This window comes from Lissotriton vulgaris, chromosome 2_1, assembly GCF_964263255.1.
Source record: "Lissotriton vulgaris chromosome 2_1, aLisVul1.2, whole genome shotgun sequence".
Taxonomy (NCBI): Eukaryota; Metazoa; Chordata; class Amphibia; order Caudata; family Salamandridae; genus Lissotriton; species Lissotriton vulgaris.
In genome coordinates, this window is record NC_141687.1 from 1,862,615,043 (window position 1) to 1,862,634,002 (window position 18,960).

Consider the following 18,960-nt stretch of genomic DNA (forward strand, 5'->3'; position numbering starts at 1 on the left):
CGGTTTCTAGCCCTTTGCCCCTTACAATTGGGCCTCGTGAGCTAGAGGCTCCTTTGATTTTAACTACTGGTTGTGGTGAGAATCTTTTGGGCCTGGATTTGCTGAAACGGTTATATGCGACTCTGTACTGTTCTCCTGCGGGAGTGGAGCTTACATTGGGTCAGAGAGTGATCTCTCCTATGTACTTGTCAACTGATAAGCTCCCACCGGAATTGAGTTCTCTTCCTGAGTCTTTGTGGGCAACAGGTCCCAATGATGTGGGCCTGCTGGACATATCACCTTATGTCGTCCAGTTGAAATCGAATGTGCGATTACCACGTATTCCCCAGTATCGTATCTCCCTCGATGGTGAACGAGCGCTATTAGCGATCATATATGACTTGATCGAGAAGGATGTCATTGAGGAAACTCGGGGAAATGTGTGTAATAGTCCTGTGCTACCTATTTTGAAACGAACTGATCCATCCAAACCTCCTGTGTACCGTTTTGTCATTGATTTACGAGAAGTGAATAAAATTGTGATTCCGCAATTTCCTGTGGTGCCTGATATTACGGCTTTACTGACTCTGATTCCAGCCTCCGCCTCTTGGTTCTCAGTGATCGATCTGAAGAATGCTTTCTTTAGCATTCCGATTGCTGAGGAAAGCGGAGATCTATTCGGTTTCTCAATAGGAGGTCGCAGCTTTAGATTTAAACGCGCTCTCAGGGCTACTGTGAGAGTCCATTGATCTACAGCCAAGCTCTTAAGAGTCAACTTGACGCGTTTGTGCTACCAGCTGGTGCGGCCTTGATTCAGTACGTTGATGACTTGCTAGTGGCTGCTGACACTAAAGAGACCTGCAAAACTGCTACAGTATCGCTGTTACAGCATCTATGTGACTTATATCACAAGGTGTCACCTTCTGAGCTGCAATATTGTTGTCAAGAAGTAACCTATCTAGGTCACTTATTGTCAAAGGAGGGAAGAAGGTTGACCCCAGAACGAATTGCAGCAATCGCTCGAATGACTGTGCCAACAACTCAAAGAGATGTGCGTGCCTTTCTAGGTATCACGTCGTACTGCAGGCAATGGATTCCCAATTTTTCATTGCTAGCGAAGCCATTGGTCGCCCTCACATTCAAGGATGTTACGACTCCTTTACCATGGACTGAAGAGTGTCAGAAAAGTTTTTCAGAATTACGTGATGCGTTGTGTTCGGCTCCTGTGTTAGGTACTCCTCACTACAGTAAGCCGTTTACACTATACGTTCACGAGAGAGAGGGTTGTGCGTTGAGTGTTTTGACGCAACAATTTGGCGGTAAGCAGCGTCCATGTGCATATTTTTCCTCGACCTTGGACCCAGTAGCTAGAGCATTGCCGAGTTGTCTAAGAGCGACAGCGGCAGCTGCGGTGTCCATACGGCAATCTGCAGGACTGGTCATGGATAATATGCTTACGGTGATGGTTCCGCATGCAGTTGACACTCTCTTGAATCGTACAAAAACTCAACACTTGACGAGCGCAAGGTTGTCCGGTTATGAGTTGACGCTTTTGGCAAGTCATATACAAATAAAGCGCTGTAATGTACTGAACCCGGCGACATTGTTGCCGACTAATATGGAATCAGATGATGTACCACCACATGATTGTTATTTACGAACTGAGGAAGAAACGAAGGGTCGTGTTGACCTAAAAAACACTCCATTGGCAGATCCCGATGGTACTTTGTATGTTGATGGTTCATGTTTTAAGCTGCCGAATGGTGATGTGACGACTGCGTATGCTGTAGTGACGTTGAGTACGGTTGTGGAAACTGCGAGATTGAGTCAGAATTCCGCGCAAGCGGCAGAGTTGATTGCGTTGACGAGAGCGTGTGTTTTGTCTAAAGGGAAGCAAGTGAATGTGTTTACGGATAGTCAGTATGCATTTGGCGTTGCACATAGCTTTGGTCGTTTATGGAGAGAAAGAGGATTTATGACATCGCATGGCACGAAGATCCAACATGGACAGCTCGTGAACGATCTTTTGGACGCACTTACATTGCCCAAGCAGGTGGCAATCATTAAATGCAGCGCGCACCGAAAGGTTACGGATGATGTTGGTCGTGGTAACGCGTTTGCGGATGAGATTGCTAAAGAGACAGCTAAAAATCTTGCAACCCGAATGTACGTTACGAGTTCAGTAAGGTGGCCTGTGGAGACTGGTATGTGTGAGGACACTGTTGAGAGTGTGAAAGCGATTCAGAATGAGGCCACTGAGACTGAAAAGACTAAGTGGAAAGAAAGCACCGGAAAGTTAGATGCGCATGGATGTTGGGTTGATTTGTCTGAGTGTCAAAGGTGGATGTTGCCGGATGCATATGTGCTAGCCGTTGTGACAATGGCTCACAGCTTGTCACATATTAGCGCGAAAGGTATATGTAAGTTGTTGTCCCCTGTATGGAAGAATGATGGTATTGCTAAGTGTGCTGAGAGGGTGGTTAAGAATTGTATGGTATGTATGATGTACAATCCCGGCAAGGGTACCCCCACTCCACCTGGCCATTTTGGTCCTCCTACATGTCCCTTTGAGGTTATCCAACTGGACTTCATTCATATGGAGAGATGCAATAACCTGAAGTACGTTTTAGTTGTGGTTTGCGCGTTCTCCAGATGGATTGAGGCCTATCCTCTGAAAGATAATACTGCCCTGTCCACAGCGAAAGTCCTACTGAAGGAATACTTTCCTCGGTATGGAATGCCACGGATTGTATGGTCAGATAACGGAAGTGAGTTTGTGGGGAGTGTGATGAAGAGTGTGTGTAAGGGCCTTGGAATTCGACAAAAATTCCATAGCGCCAATCATCCCCAGTCAGCGGGTTTAGTTGAAGGGTACAATGGTACTCTGAAACTGAAACTTGCTAAGATTCAAGCTACGACTGGTCTGTCATGGCCTGATGCCTTGCCTCTGGCTCTCTTGTCGACCAGGGCGACTGTACACTCTCGAGTAGGGCCTAGCCCATATGAGATTGTGTTCGGCCGTCCTGCGAACATTTGGGGAGTCCCGAGGCCTAGGGCCTTTGATAGTCTGGAATATCCAATGTTAATTGATTATCTTCATGATCTGACTGCTAAACTGAGGTTAATTCATCAACAGGTTTTTGAAGCTCTACCGGCACAGACAGAGGGTCCTGGACATCGGCTTCAACCTGGTGACTGGGTCGTTACCCAAAATTTTGGCAGAAAACGTAACTTGGAGCCGAGATTTGTTGGTCCTTTCCAAGTCCTACTGGCCACAAGGACTGCAGTTCGTTTGGAAGGCCGAAAGAATTGGGTGCATGCCACCCACACCAAAAAGGTTCCAATACCTTTGCCAGCAGATCCTTGGGTGAGGACCGGGACTGCCGCAACGGAAACAGAGACCCCAACAAAATTTGTGCCGTTTAGCGATGCTCAACCTGTAGGAGACACTTCATTGCAGCCAGACACATCTGTTGAACCATCAGCTTTGGAGAATTCGAGGCTTGAATTGTCATCAGAACCATCGAACACTCTTTCGCAATCTGAACAATTGTTTGAAGAACAGACTCGTCCTGGAAGAAGCAGATATTTCCTTCGTTCTTGTGATAAAGACTAATAAAAAAGAAGTCCCTTTTTGTTTTTCCTTTATGAATTCACATTACCCCTTACTGTTGCCACGAACATTATGAACATTTGCATTCCCTATTAATTCTTGAATTCTTTTACACGTATGTTTTTCCACAGCTAGGAGATTTGCATTACAATTGAATGTTTGATTAAAGAAAACCTTTTTTCATCCGGGTTGACCGTAGGGCCGTGCGGGTACTTCCTTCTGTTTAGCAGGTTCCTGACACTTGGTCGGTTACTTTTGTCGATTCCTGGGAACTCCTGGGAATTGATAATCGCTACTCAGAACGAAGTGCGTCAAGAACGTTACGGACGGTTTTTAGAGGATGGAGTTCTTTAAGCTGTCGGAAGTAGAGAGGATGTTAGCGCAAAGATCAAAATTGCATAGGGTTGTACGAACAAAATGCTTTCTGTTTCAGGTATTCCTGCTGTTTCTGACTGTTTCTATGCTATTAGTGGGTGGTGTATATTGTGGAGTACAGTCGTTATTACCTTCTGTTTCACCTACTTCTTCTTCTGAACCGAAATCTATTCCCACTGTTTCTCCACATTCCTTTAATCCTCTGCCCCAACATGAACAGGTTAGACGCGCAGAATTCATGAACAACTCCTTTGTCCAACTCCTACATCAGCATCAGTTGGTGATGAATACTACTAACTGTTGGGTGTGTGGGTTAATGCCACATACCATGGATAGGGGTATTCCGTATCTGGTTCTTCCTTACAGCTCCCAGGGGTCAGCTCGAGCATTTCAAACTATGTTCCGTAGCGCACTAGATTCCTACCCCCATCGAGAGCCACGCTCTGCAGACCTTGGTCCCGGCCCGTACCACAAGCCTTTGGCAAGAGCGATTGTTGACTTAGATAGAGATATTTTTGACGCATCGCTTATTCCAGAGGAAGAGGTGCGAGCATACAAGGATCTGAGTGAGGCTGAGTATAGTATATCAGTGGGTGATAGACAGCTTAAAAGCTCGTCTCCGATCTGGATCGTACCCTATCTTGGTAATTTCTGCCTGCAAGGCCTTGGTCGAAATCCGCGAGCTCAACTTGGGAAGAGTGCTTGCACTGAAACGTATGTTTTACCAATGCTCTCTTCCCCTGTTTTTCTGACTGCCAAGGTTACATACTTTGTATGTTATGATCGTGCATATACATGGTTGCCCCGTGACTTCTCGGGCACCTGTTATATTGCGAATCTGTTGCCACCAACTTTCACAGTCGCCTCGGACTATCACAAGACTAGAGTTGTGAGAGGCGTTATTAGCAAAGAGGACACTGCCGGTCAAGAAGCAGGAGACTTCTTTAAGGGTTTCCTGCCGTTTTGGGGACCTATGGTTAATAGTAGGAACCTGAGACAGTTGACTCGTGTGGTCGAATCGACTGCTAATATAACTGCAAGTGCTCTTGGTAATTTGACAGCGGAGCTTCAGGCGGATAGACTTATGACGTTGCAGAACCGTATGGTTTTAGACGTTGTACTTGCAGATAGAGGTGGTGTGTGCAAGGTGATCCATTCGAGTTGCTGTATTTTCATCCCTGATAACGCTCCAACTGTATATCAAGCCATCTCGAAGTTGCATAAGATCTCCGAGTCCATACACGTGGACTTAGGTGATTGGACGCTACTAGGATGGTTTTGGGGCCTAATGTCGACGTGGGGTTGGAAGATTCTGATGATCATTGGGGTTGTTGTAACGTTTCTGTTCACGTGTTGTCTTTGCGTACAGTGTGGTCCTGCCTTATGTGGCCTCTGTGCTACGTCGTGTATAAGACGGCCATCTGTTACCAAGGAAGCATTGATGGATAGAATAATGTTGCAGCAACATCTGAATGATTTGATGAATATCGAGATCGATTCTGATATCGACTAGTGCTTGCCTACATGAGGGCAAAAGGAGCGTCTTAGGTTCCGTGACAATCATAACGATGTTTTCGACTCGTTCGAATATGGACGAGTTTGGTATCTATGAACCGCAAATGACGAGTTTAGTGGGTGTACGCGTTTTCGCTATGCTGACCTGAACCGTTCGTCTTATTCGTGGGTTTCTCCATCTGAACCCACGGGTTCCATTTTAGATACGGCATCCATTTTGTCTCTTGCCCTCAAGTAGCCAGCGAACGGACACTGTCCGCTTCGTGACCCTGGGACTCCCAAGCTCTTGCGGAAGACACGTGTTCCTTTGAGGGTGTCTTTATGACGAGGGGGATGATACTGTAAAGGCAGATGGCCCCGCTTGAGGCTCATCTTGCCGTGTCGGTCTATTGTTTCAGCCGTGCATGTATTAGGCACGAATCCTTTGATCCTGCAATCGTGCTTCCGATATTGCCCCCCCTACACTCTTTTTCAATCTGTTGTCTATCTTTGCCTTCCCTGCACCTGTTTCTGTTTCTTTCCTTAACTCGTTTACAGCCAGAATGGAATGTACTTAATAATGAGATAACGTACTTTTACAGTTGGGAACCGGCGATGCTACTGTAATTATGTTCCGGGCCTCTGAATACATGAAAGCGACCCTTTTGAAGTTTACTGTGGGAACTGAGTTGTAACCTTTTGTTCGCCATGTTGTGCTATGACTAAAATATGTATAAAAGGAGCGACCCACTGTTGCAATTCGAGGCAGTCTCCCAGAACCTACACGCTGTGTACTTCTTGCGACTTCTGTATCCCTGCAGTAAATAAACGCTGATCTTTGACGCCGAAGGAAGTGTCCCGTGTCTCTGTAATTTGTACACCGGAACAGGTAACCCACGAAGGTTTCAGGTGTTGTTCCCTGGCACCGCTGGGCCTTAGAATAGCCCAGTCCTTCAATCTCCCTCCTCCCCTTCGAGCCAAAGTCACAGAGAAGACCGTCAACGCCCAACTAACGAAATTCATCGAAGAGAACTCCATCCTCGACCCTCCCAATCTGGATTCCGCAGCAACCACAGCACTTAGACCGCTCTACTCTCCCCTTCAGACGACACCCACACCCTCCTTGACCAGGGCCACACTGCGGCGCTGATCGTATTCGACCTCTCCACAGCCTTTGATACCGTCTCCCACCGCACACTCGCCACCAGACTCCATGACTCCGGCATACAGGGAACTGCCCTCAAATGGCCCAGTTTCATCCTCACCAACAGAACCCAAAGAATCAGACTGCCACCCTTCTTCTCCGAACCCACAGAGATCAACAGCGGAGTACCCCAAGGATCGTCACTCAGCCCAACACTCTTCAACATCTACATGGCACCCCTCGCCGCCATCGTCGGACAGCACGGACTCAACATCGTCTCCTACCCCAACGGCACCCAGCTCATTCTCTCCCTCACCAAGGATTCCGTCACCACCAGACTCCGCTTCCAGGAAGGAATGAACGTCGTCGCATCCTGGATGAGCAGCAGCTGCCTGAAGCTCAACTCGAAGAAGACATAGGTCTTTGTCCTCGGACCCTCTCCCTCCGCATGGGACAACACCTGGTGGCCCACCGCCCTCGGGAGCCCCCCCACTCCCACGAATCATGCCCGGAACCTCGATATCGTACTCGACTCCTCCCTCTCCATGACCCAACAGATCAACCCCGTCGCCTCCACCTGCTTCAACACCCTCCGCATCTTTCGCAAGACCTTCAAATGGATCCCCCCAATAAAGAAAGATTGTCACCCACGCACTCATAACCAGCAGACTGGACTACATAAATGCCCTCTACGCCAGAATCAACAAGTCTCTGCTATGCAAACTCCAGACCATACAGAACACCGCAGCCAAACTCATCCTCGGCATCCCTTGACAAGAACTCATCACCCAACACCTGAGAGATCTCTACTGACTCCCCATCGAGTAGGGAATAACCTTCAAGATAAACACCCACGCCTACAAATGCCTCTACAACACCAGTCCCCAATACCTCAACAAGAGAATCTCCTTACACGTTCCCAAGAGAAACCTCCGAACCGCCGACCTCGCCAAAACCCCACGCATCCGCTGAGCCAGAACGGGTGGAAGAGCCTTCTCCTACATCGCGGCCAATGGGAATGAGCTCCAGATCGACATTAGGTCGGAAGACCCTCAAGACCTGGCTATTCGACTGAACGGAGCTGCTTATCCCAACCCCCATCATCCCCCTGCCGCCTTGACCCCCCAGCACCTTGAGACCCTCACGGGTGAGTAGCGCTTGACAAATCGCTGATTGATTGATTGAATTCTAAACTTAATTTCAAGTCGCTGATTTCTGTTTTATAATCTTTTTCAGATTTTTCTACTGAAAAAAAAGAACCTGTTTTCTCTCCCTCTAACGTTCGGGCAGCCATCCAAGCCCTAATTCTTTGTCACTTTGATCATGGGAATGTAGGGTCTCCTCATGCATTGCATTTGTTGGTGAGACTTTAATCTGCTATATGGACGTTCAGACACTCTCCGTTGGCTCTTGTTCATTCGCTCTGGTTGCCTCTTTATTTTTGTATGCTTTACATTGTTTGCTGCAGCATTTCAAGATGCCTGTGTGTGGGGGAGGAGCTTAGCGCACATCCGAGATGGCCGCGTGAGCACAGGGCTCCCGAGACCCTCGCCGCCCTCCGTATATATCCTGATCGTCATCCTGACTACGAAGACGGGTTATTGAAGATGAAACTCAGCTGATATATTAGCCACTTTCAGAAATTTATTCGGACTTCGGGAACCGCAGTTACGACACTCTGAACTTTTGAGGCCCACCCCATGGCGACGCCTGGGGCTTGAGTCGTCGAGACGCCCAGGCAAAAGTTGAACAACAACGGCCAGCGGGGCTCTGCTCATGGCCGCGGAGTTAACTTTCGGTTTAGTTTCTGGATCTTTGGCCATATCCCGCTGCTAGATCGATCTGGTTGCTCGAGGTCTGGCGGAACTCTGTGACTCCACTGAGTGCCAACAGTCGCGAAAGATGGTGTAGCGAGCTGCTGGCGCCTGCTTTTGAGTACTCCGGCGGGACGACCGTGCGGGGCCATTCTCACCAGGTCTCACAGGCCCCTCGGGGGCACACTGCCCAACATGGCGGGCAGGCCCGATAACGAGAAGCGAAAAACCAAGACACCTCTTCGGGGGGGAATCGTTCAAACAAATGTTATGGATCGATACACCCATCCCAAAGGGTCCCCCGTTGGTGTTACGAAGAGCCTAGATGAGGCAGGGGAGGACCTGGCTGCGTCGACCGATCTGACTCTACAGGATGTCATGGGCGCCATTGCTGGTATCAAGTCTTCCATTGGCCAGCAATATGAGGCTCTCGCCCTTAAGCTCGACACTGTGGCCATTGACGTCAACTTGATTAGAGCTGACTTATCAAAGACTAATGAGAAGGTCAAATCCTTAGATCTGAAGACCTCCAGCCTCACGACCGATGTTTCCGACTTACAGGTGGAGGTCGGCAATCTGCGATCCTCCAACGACCTCATGGCTCGTCGACTGGACGATTTTGAAAATAGGGCCAGACGCAATAATGTACGTATTATTGGGGTCCCTGAAAAATCGGGAAATCCTGCTACAGATCTCCTTGTAGAAGACCTCATCCTAAATCACCTCGCCCCCAAAGGCCTAAGTAAATTCTTTGTGGTAGAACGCGCCCTCCGTGTGCCAGGTGGGAGGCCGAAGCCGGGTGACCCTCCCAGGCCGATGATCGCCAGACTCTTCAACTTTAGGGACAGAGACGCTATCCTGCAGACGTCTCGGGCGGGTGGCCCCGTGAAGTTTGAAAACGCAACTGTGAGCTTCTACCCTGACTTTACCCAGTTTGTTCAGAGGCAGAGGATGGGGTTTCAGGGGGTGAAGCGACGATTGAGAGACATGGATTTGAAATATGCAATGCTATTTCCAACCAGGCTCCGTGTTGAATACGAGGACCAGACGTTTTTCTTTGATCGTCCTGAGAGTGTAAGTGACTGGCTGGATACATTACCAATGCGGAGCGATCGAATGGAACACTCGGGTGGAGCAGAGGGTGACGTGCCGGACCAAGAATGACAATGACAATGTGGTTCCTGATTTCAATTATCATACTTTACAGCTGGTTTGATGTCTATTGTACTTTAGCGATTCATAGTGACATACCCGAGAGTGGCGGGGGGAGTGGGACTCTTTCCTCCTCTGGGTTTCTTTTTGTAGACTAGTTTAATGTTAGGGCGACAGGCACACTGCAAGTTGGGGTGGATTTTGAGTCTAACGCAGGGGTGCAGGGTGGGGGGCATCGTAACGGGTGTATGTTCGGGGGCGGAGGGGGGAGTTTGGGTATGTTTTGTTTTTTCCCAAGGCAACGTATTATTCTATTTTCAGATTTGGGTACTGTGTTCGCTATGGGGTTGTTTCTGCGTTCATTTCTGGGATGGGGTAGTGGGTTGAAGCTACTGTGTTGGAATGTAAATGGGTTGGGGGACAGGATAAAGCAGGGAGTAGTGTTGCAACTGCTGAGACGCCTCTCCCCTGATGTTGTGTTGCTGCAGGAGACACACTTAATTGGAAACACTTGTCACGCTATGAATCGGCGGGGATATCGTCTTGCTGCACACTCTGGGTTCACCACTGGCTCTAGGGGCGTGGGCATCTTAGTCAAAAACTCTCTCCCCTTGGAAATAGATGAAGTGATCCTTGATGAAAGGGGTCGATACGCCGCTCTCACAGGGAGGTGGGAGGGGAGGACTATCTCGTTGATTTCTGTATATATCCCGCCCGGTCTACAGACCTCAACTTTTGCTGAGCTCGGGCGTGTGGTACTGGGGCATCCGGATGGTATCCTGTTGATTGGCGGAGATTTCAATTCGGTAGTCTCCGGTGGTGTAGATCGCTACCCCCCAGGGACCTCCCTAGGTCACAGTCTTGGTTAAGTGGGTTTTTGGAGACACTGGGTTTGGTAGACCGCTGGAGATTGATGCATCCGGGACAGGTACAATACACCTTTCTTTCCGGTGCCCACGGTAGTCTCTCTAGACTTGACTATCTTTTGATGCCGGCGGCACAGGCCTCCTCTGTTAGGGAAATCAGGCATTTGACCCCGGGTATATCAGATCACTCCCCACTATGGCTTCAGATCAGCACTAGTATGGGTGTCGAGGGACGAGTTGCCCCGATCAATCCTTGGTACCTTCGCAACCCCAAAACTTGTGCCGAATTGATTAAGCCCCTGGATCAGTACTTTGCTGAGAATGAGGAGTCTGTGTCCTCTTCTGTGTCACTCTGGGAGGCGTTCAAGACAGTTATCCGAGGTCAGGCATTATTGTTAATCGCTGATGCCAAGAAAAAGAGAAACGAGGAGGTGGTCCGTTTAGAGACCAAATTAACTGAGCTAGAAAGCGATCAGGAACTAGGTGTAACTCGCAGCAAACTCCATACACTTAGTCTCAAACAACAGGATTATAAGGATCTGGTTACGGATGCCGCCAAAGTCATGAGTAGGGAGCAGCAGGGCAGACTGTATGATGTGGGTGACAAGGCAGGGAAATTGATTGCTCGGCTGGATAAAAAGGAGAGAACGAGTCGTGTGGTTCCTGTGATTGAAAAACCGGATGGAGTATGTGTGACTGGCCCGACTGAGATTGTCGAGTGTTTTCGCGGATCATTTCCTAGAGGTGTATACCTCAGTCTCCGATAGACCGGAGGAGGACTCCCATTTGTTGCTGCGTGACATTGCATTACCCCGTCTATCGGATTCAGACAGGGATCTAATGGACGCTGCATTCTCAGCGGACGAGGTAGCCATCGCTATTCACTCGGTGCGTTCGGGCAAAGCTATGGGCCCTAACGGTCTTCCCATCGAAGTTGCGTCCTGACAAAATGGCGCTGTATCTCCGAGATATGTTTCTGGAGTCGCGAGACATCGGCTCCCTTCCTCGGGATCAGCGTCTTGCTACCATCGTGGTGATTCACAAGGAAGTGAAACCGCGGGATCGCTGCGCGTCCTACAGGCCTATTTCGCTCTTAAACGCTGAACCAAAGATTCTTGCTAAGTTGCTGGCAAACCGCTTGATAAAAGTGATTAGTGATTTGATCCATCCGGATCAGTCCGGTTTCATCCCATACCGCAATACCACACTTAACCTGAGGCGTTTACACGGTGTTCTCGCGAGGGCAGCGTCTTTGCTTGAGCCGGCCATTTTGGCTTCCTTGGACGCTACGATGGACTTTGATACGGTGGAGTGGCCGTACCTCTGGGCTGCTCTTGCGAAATTCGGTTTTGGTCCGGGTTTTGTTGGCTGGGTAAAACTTTTGTATGAGGAGCCATTGGCGCAGGTGGTAGTGAACGGTCGTGTGTCTAAGCCTTTTGTTCTTGGTAGGGGTACGCGGCAGGGCTGTCCGTTGTCCCCACTTCTTTTCGCCCTTGCCTTGGAGCCTTTGGCTGCCTGGCTGCGTTTGGAGCCGTCGATGAAGGGTATTCAGTGGACCCAGTAATTCGAGGATCGTATATCGCTTTATGCAGACGACATTTTGCTGTACCTCACGTCTCCTCGTAAGTCGTTGAATGTATTGTTTGATGTGCTTACCTCATTTGGAAGGAACTCTGGCCTGATGATTAATTGGGCCAAGTCCTGTGTGTATGTGCTATCGGGGGATGCCCCCTTTACCACGCGGATGTTCTATCCAGGTGTCGCAGACGGGATTTAAGTACTTGGGAATTTTCATAACATTAGATCCCGTGGCTCGTTACGATCGTAACCTGCTCCCTCCTCTACAGAGGTTGAAATCCGACGTTGCTGCGTGGCTCAGGTTACCGCTTTCTCCTCTCAGGTGCTATCTCTTTTTAAAATGATGTCCCTACCGCGATTTCTATACGCGCTCCAGAATACCTTTGACGTAGTCCCGGCGAGCTATTTTCGGGAGGTGGAAAGCCTGCAGAGACGATTGATCTGGGACGGACGATCGCGTATCGCCCTCGCCAAACTCACACTTCCCTGGTATGACGGAGGTATTGCCCTTCCGGATATCAGGCGATATTACTGGGCCTCTCAGTTGGGAGCAATTAACCATGGACTGTATGGACCTGCCTCTAATCCTAATCGAGATGAATAAGTACTTGTTACCGGGTGGGGACTATTACAGGGCCCTTTATTCCAAGGCAGTGGGAAGGGGGCTCTCAGGACCTACCAAGATTGCGGTCCGAGTGTGGCATGATGTGAATGCGGCAACGGGATGGAGGGATCGACTGACCCGTGCGACTCTGCTTTACGCTTCTGAAAGATTGGGTCGCCTGTAGAAGACGAAAGGATTTGAAAAGTGGGACAATGATTTGACACCTTCGGGTTTAGTTTGCGCGATACAAATTGCTTAATAAATAAATAAATAAATAAATAATGATTGGTATCAGTAGGGTGAATGATCTGTGGGTCAAGGGTAAAATTAAGACCTTCGGGGCACTGAAGGTGGAGTATGAGCTGAGTGATAGGGAATTCTTCCGTTATGCGCATATTACCCACGCATTGCGTTCGATATTTCCAGAGGGTACCGATATCCCCGAATCCTCCCCATTGGAAGACCGGGTGCTTGACGGATACGTTCCCGACAGCACTATCTCATTGATATACAAAAAACTGATTAACAATCGAACAGATCTGTTGGTGCGGCTCAGGGAGGTTTGGACCAGCTATGGTTCGGAGCTGGATGATGAGGACTGGCAGTCAGCCCTGTCCTCGCCCAAAGAGGTCGCGATTCCGGCCCGCCTCCGGTTCGTTCAGCTTAAAATCTTACATCGGATATACGTCACGGGCCCGCGCCTGATGCATATGGGCTATTCAGAGGATGGTGTATGTAAGCGTGGTTGTGGACTGATTGGAAACTTCCTCCACATAATCTGGGAGTGTCCAGAGGTGGTGGTGTTCTGGAATTGTGTACATGCGGTCATGGAAAGAGTCACGGGGGTGGCCTTATTGCCTGAAGCTAGGCGTTGCCTGTTGAATGTTTGGGAACCGAATGACTATAATGTGGCGCAGACGCAGTGGGCGACCCTTGGAAATATGATTGCCAAGAGAGACATCGCCCAGTTGTGAGGCGCCCAGCGGCCGCCCACGGTTCTGGCTTGGAAGGAGAACATGGACTGGTGTGTGTTGAGGGAGAAGACGGTGTATGTGGCACGGGGTAGACCCAGGAAGTGGAATAAAATTTGGAGCCAGTGGAACTCCTACCATGGAAATATATGCATGCCACCTTTCGTGGAGACCTTGGAAGGTTCCCTTTCCCCCTGATCCGGCATTCCTGCCATTTGTAACTTATGTTTACTGATTTTGTTTCCCCACTTGCCCCCCCCACTTTTTATTGCATCGATGAGCTCTGTATTACACTGTCTTGCAGTTGCACTCCTCCTTGAACATATGACCGCATGTATTGTCTTATTGCCTTGTGTATTGTTTCTTTTTCTTTAATAAAATAAAAATGATATAAAAAAAAAGATGCCTGTGTGCAGGCATGCTGTAGATCTATCTAATAAGCCGCAGATGAGAAGTTTGACTCTTAGCCAGGAGGCTGCTCATTCCCAGTTCTTGACTACAATGTTGTCTCCTCAAAGAGCGAGGGGTGCCCTTTATTTATATTTTCCATCGTTTTTCTCTTGAGAAATCTCCAAAAGTAAATTAAAACTATTTTTTAGAGTTGCATGCCTTCATCTATGCCGTTTTGTTTTCTACATTTTATTGTTTATTCTGTTGATTGGCTTGTAATTCTATTTTCGTTCATTTTAATAACATTTTAACTAATTGCATTTTATTTTTTTATTCTGTGCCCCATTACCCTTCTTGGTTAAATGTATGCTACATCAAATGTTTTAAATGATTAATAAATAAAAATTATAAAAATGGGTCACAATAAATATTATCAAGGGACATGTTTATAAAATGAGCAACTTGGAGAGAAATGTGGGCATCCACCAAAAATTTAAGAAAATCTGCGCACTAACACACTTCACTCCCTCTCCTCATAAGCCGCTCATGGTGAAGGTGGGAGTGGGCTTTGGATGTTACATGCCTTGATCCTGGAATACAGTGGTAGCCGATGGCGAGTTCCAGTACCTTATAGTGAACCACAGGTTCATCCAGTGTGAAGTTACAAAGGTGGCCTCCAAGCAAAGAGCAGCAGCCGATGTAAGCAGAAAATGGATGCCATGAGAGTGAGCAGGGTTTTGGTCACCTTTGTGGCTGTCAAAGAACTTTGATGATTTTACTAAGATAACTCACTTCATAGAGAAAAGGATTGGACCAAAACAACAGTAGACTTACGAATTGACTTCCAAATGTTATTTTTGTTGTCTTTAGGTTGTTCTGGTGCCTCTCAGGTTATACACTTGACCGTGGTGCAATGATGCTTCCTCTGCATTAGCCCAAGATGCTCTCTGACTCCTATGATGAGGGTCAATTCCGCTGCATGGCCTCATAGCATGTTGCATTGCCCCTCCTGGCCTGTACACTCTAGTGCTCTGTTGCTAAATAGCACACACAGCTACTGTCTGTCCCATTTACCATGGCGGTGGTGGTGTTTCCCTGTCCATGTCTCATACGACACAGTTGTGCTTCTTCTTTGACTTACAAAGGATGAGGCAATCCTGTTTCTTGTTCACATACAATGGAGGCTGTGCTATGGCTGGGTTATGTCACTAGTGTTCTGAGTGGTCTCCTCAACATGCCAATCATGATCTGCCCTGTTTCCTTCCCCACGTCTCATGATACTCCCTCCAATGTGATACACCTACCATAAAGTGGTGTTTCTATCCACATTTGTCTGTTTACACCTCTATGTGCCCGGAGCACTGTGCATGGAGTTCATTCTTCGATTGAAGCTGCAAGTTATTCATATTCAAATGTGCGCAGACAACACCATCCCTTTGCCAACATATTTGTAATTTTATCTTTCAGACACGGCACACGCTGTGCGGGGGAAGTGGCAGCTTCGGCCAATAACTCACATTGCATAGTGGGCATTGCTTACAATGCCAGAATTGGAGGTAAGCGGTAAAAAGCAGGGGCTGGGCAGAATTTTGGTGTAAGAGAAATCTGTGGTAACCTGCTGGTAGCAATGAATATGGTGAAAACTCTGGAATATTCTATATCATGGGTTGAAAACCCGATTAGAAGAATAGGTTCTTATATAATTCCCGATTTCCTGCTCTCTTAAGCTGCCTCTTCTCCAAATTCACATTATGAAACTCGTTTATATGCAATGAACATAGTAGACGCCAGTTTGACCGTTTTTTACATTTCTTTATTTATCATGTTTAATATAGTATGCATACCACACATATGGATAGTACGTACATTTCGCAAATATGACCGGAAAAGGAATAAGATATATGTACATGTATACAATGTAATGAAAATTCTCAACAAGCAACATGGTTCAAACCCAACTTTGGTGGAAGGCCTGTAGGCTGAGCTTGCGTGCAGTGTTAATGAAGCATCAGAGGACAGCAACGACCATAGTGGACCTAGAGAGGAAGTGTTCCCAGCTCATTGCTGGTTGCGTGAGTGCATAGTGATGGTACCATTGATATTAGTATATGTACAAAGCCCATATCCCCTGATATCAGTCGCTGTAAGTCGTGGTAGTGTGTAGGAGGTACGTGCCCAGAGGCTGCCAGATATCTAGGAGACGGGATGTTAGTGATTGCGTCTGGGCATATATCTCACTGGTAGTGTCGTAAAAGATACGACTCTCAAGCCATTTGGCTATAGTTGGGTAGCGTGTATTTGCCCCGCACATGGCCACTTCACATTTTGTGAGAAGGAGTGCAATTGTATTGTATTGTAATTGCATTTATATAGCGCTTACTACCCCTGATGAGGCGTCGGGGTGACAAACCATCTGGTTCCCCCCTCCGGACGTCCTGCACATAGCCCAACAGTGCAAGCAAGGGGTCGGGAGTCAGTGTCATGTACACCATCTGGGAAAGATGTGTAAAAATGTCGGTCCAGTAACTGAATATCCAAGGGCACAGCCAGGCCATATGCAGGAAATCTGTGTAGGAGGAATGGTATTTGGGACAAGTCGATAGGCGACTGGGGTCAATCTGGGCCTGGAGGCTAGGTGTCATGTATATGCATCGTAAAAATGTTAAATGTAGCAGTTTGTGTCTATGTTTAGGGGAGACCAGCTTGGTCTGTGCGCAACAGTAATTCCATATGTCATCCAGCATGGAGCGCTGTAAGTCCTGCAACCAAGCCGCCCACAATCAACCACCCACAGTGGGCAATAGTTCTAGGGAAGTACGATACAGTTTGGAAACCAGGTGTTTACCTGTGTCATCCTCGATAACGACAGTCAGGGGAGTAAAGTCATCTGGGGTGATGGGATAGGTTGAACGTGGGCCGTCAGGTCACTCTGCACATGATACATAACAAATCTGTCCAGCGGTGTGATGTCGGTGTAGCGGGTATCCTCCGACCATGAGAAAGCATGGCCCTCTGGGAATAGATCACCAGTGTTAAGGAACGTAAATCTAGGGAGCTCTCCCTTTTCTCTGCATAAAGCTGTCCCTTTTCTCTGCATAAAACTCCAGCAGCCGTGGGGCAAGCTGTTTGTAAGTCTTATATGATGCGCCCATAAGCTTGTCGGAGCCAGGGGCCTTCGACACATCCATGGAGTCAATTGCAGCTACTATCTCCTCTGCAGTGATCGAATTGCTGAGGAACCGCTGCTGCGGGGAGGACAGCCAGACCATTGCGACCTCAAATCTAGAGGCATATAGCTGAGTATAATAGCACAGCAGTTCTGCCAGGATCTCCCCCCCACCTCCATGGACCATGTGCAATCCCCAAGAATGAGTTCTGATATATAGTTGCTCCCTCATTGTGGGTGAAGCAGTTTCGCCAGGGTGTGGCTCGGGCACTCACTCTCGCCGTATCGACGGGCCCACTAATACTTTCCCAGGAATTGTACCTCATGATCCGCTAGTTTTCAAAATTCCTCCATCATCTCACCTTGGGGCCACAAACCTCATCCACTGACCCCCTGAGTCTGCATAATCCAACCTCCAAAGGGTAACCTTCATGCGCTCCTAAGATCGCCATATGTCTCGTAATATGCCACCATGTTTAGCGATCGACCTTCCACGGATTTATGTGTTCAAGGCCTCCCAAAGAGTGTCCTGTGTAGCCACTGTGCCCTCGTTCAAATCAAAGTACTACGTAATTGTAGTACGAAGTTCCTCACGAATAGCCGAATCCATGAGGGACTGAGTGGGAAATTGCCACATTCTCAACCCGCCACTGGGTATCGGGATGTTCAGGACCTCGCGAACCAGAGCGTGGACTGATAACGTGCAGGGTTGGCACGTCACCTCCCCCCTAGCCAAGGGAGGGCAGAAAGCAAGAGAAACCAATAGAAACCAATAGTCCAAATGTGACCTGGTGCCGTGGGGGTTGAAGAAAATGTGTAGCTAGGAGTATGTCGGTGGCGCCAGGCTTCTCTTATAGAACTCGAGGCACAGGCGTCTGATCTAATCTAAAAGAAGTCCAGAGGTAGACATGAGGTAGGTAATATGTAAGAGACTTATTTAAGCTTAGTTACAGGTCAGGTTTAGATGATAAGTAGAAGATATGAAGTTGAGCCCCACCAGGAGCAGCATCCTTGCTGCTCAGCCCACACGCTCCAACTGTCTCTTTCTCCGCCCTAGCAGGCACTCCAGCATTCCACTCCCTGTTATGTAATGTTATTTTGATTTATAGAGCGCACGTATACCCGGAGGTGTCTTGGCGCTATGGGCAGCGGGGGTCGACACTGACAACTAGTTCTGGAACAGCCAGGTTTTGAGGCCCTTTCTAAAGGTGATGAGGGAGGGGGCGCTTCTGAACTCAGATGAAAGAGAGTTCCAGACCTTGGTGGTGTAGAAATGGAAGCTGCGACCGCCCCATTGTAAGGTGTGGATTTTTGGTACCCGCAGAAGTTTCGTGCCGGAAGGAACTGAGGTGTCTGGAAGGTTCATACCAGGTGAACAGATTCTGCAGAAAGACCGGACCTTTTTGGCTCAAGGCTTTGTAGGCTAGAGAGAGTGCCTTGAATTTAATCCGTTGCTCCACTGGGAGCCAATGCAACTTTCGAATTTCAGCGGTGACCGAGTTATTCCTAGGAATGTTAGATAGTAGCAGTGCCGCTGAGTTCTGTACACTTTGGAGTTTTCTCAAGCATTGTTTCTGTGCATTTCCCAATAGTCCATTACAGTAGTCAAGCTTTGACTGGATTAAGGCTGTCACTACTGTTTTTCTTGTTCCTACCGGAGGTAGCGAAGGATCTTCCTTACCTTTTTATTGAGAAAGTGGCTGGCCAAAACTGTTGCATTAGTGTGTTGGATAAGAGAGAGTTTGTGGTCCAGCCACACCCCCAGATTCTTAGCTTTTAACACCGGTTTTGGGGGTTCACTCATATCCGCTGGC

General features: G+C 48.2%; 1 protein-coding gene across 1 annotated transcript in view; it reads left to right on the forward strand.

Moving 5' to 3' along the window:
- The window catches only part of PCSK6 (proprotein convertase subtilisin/kexin type 6), a 1,364,483-nt gene that overhangs the window by 694,620 nt on the left and 650,903 nt on the right, over positions 1-18,960 (forward strand). The window contains exon 6 of the mRNA XM_086958053.1: positions 15,448-15,536. Coding sequence (XP_086814179.1) covers positions 15,448-15,536 — 89 coding nt within the window. The remainder of the gene's footprint in view (positions 1-15,447; positions 15,537-18,960) is intronic.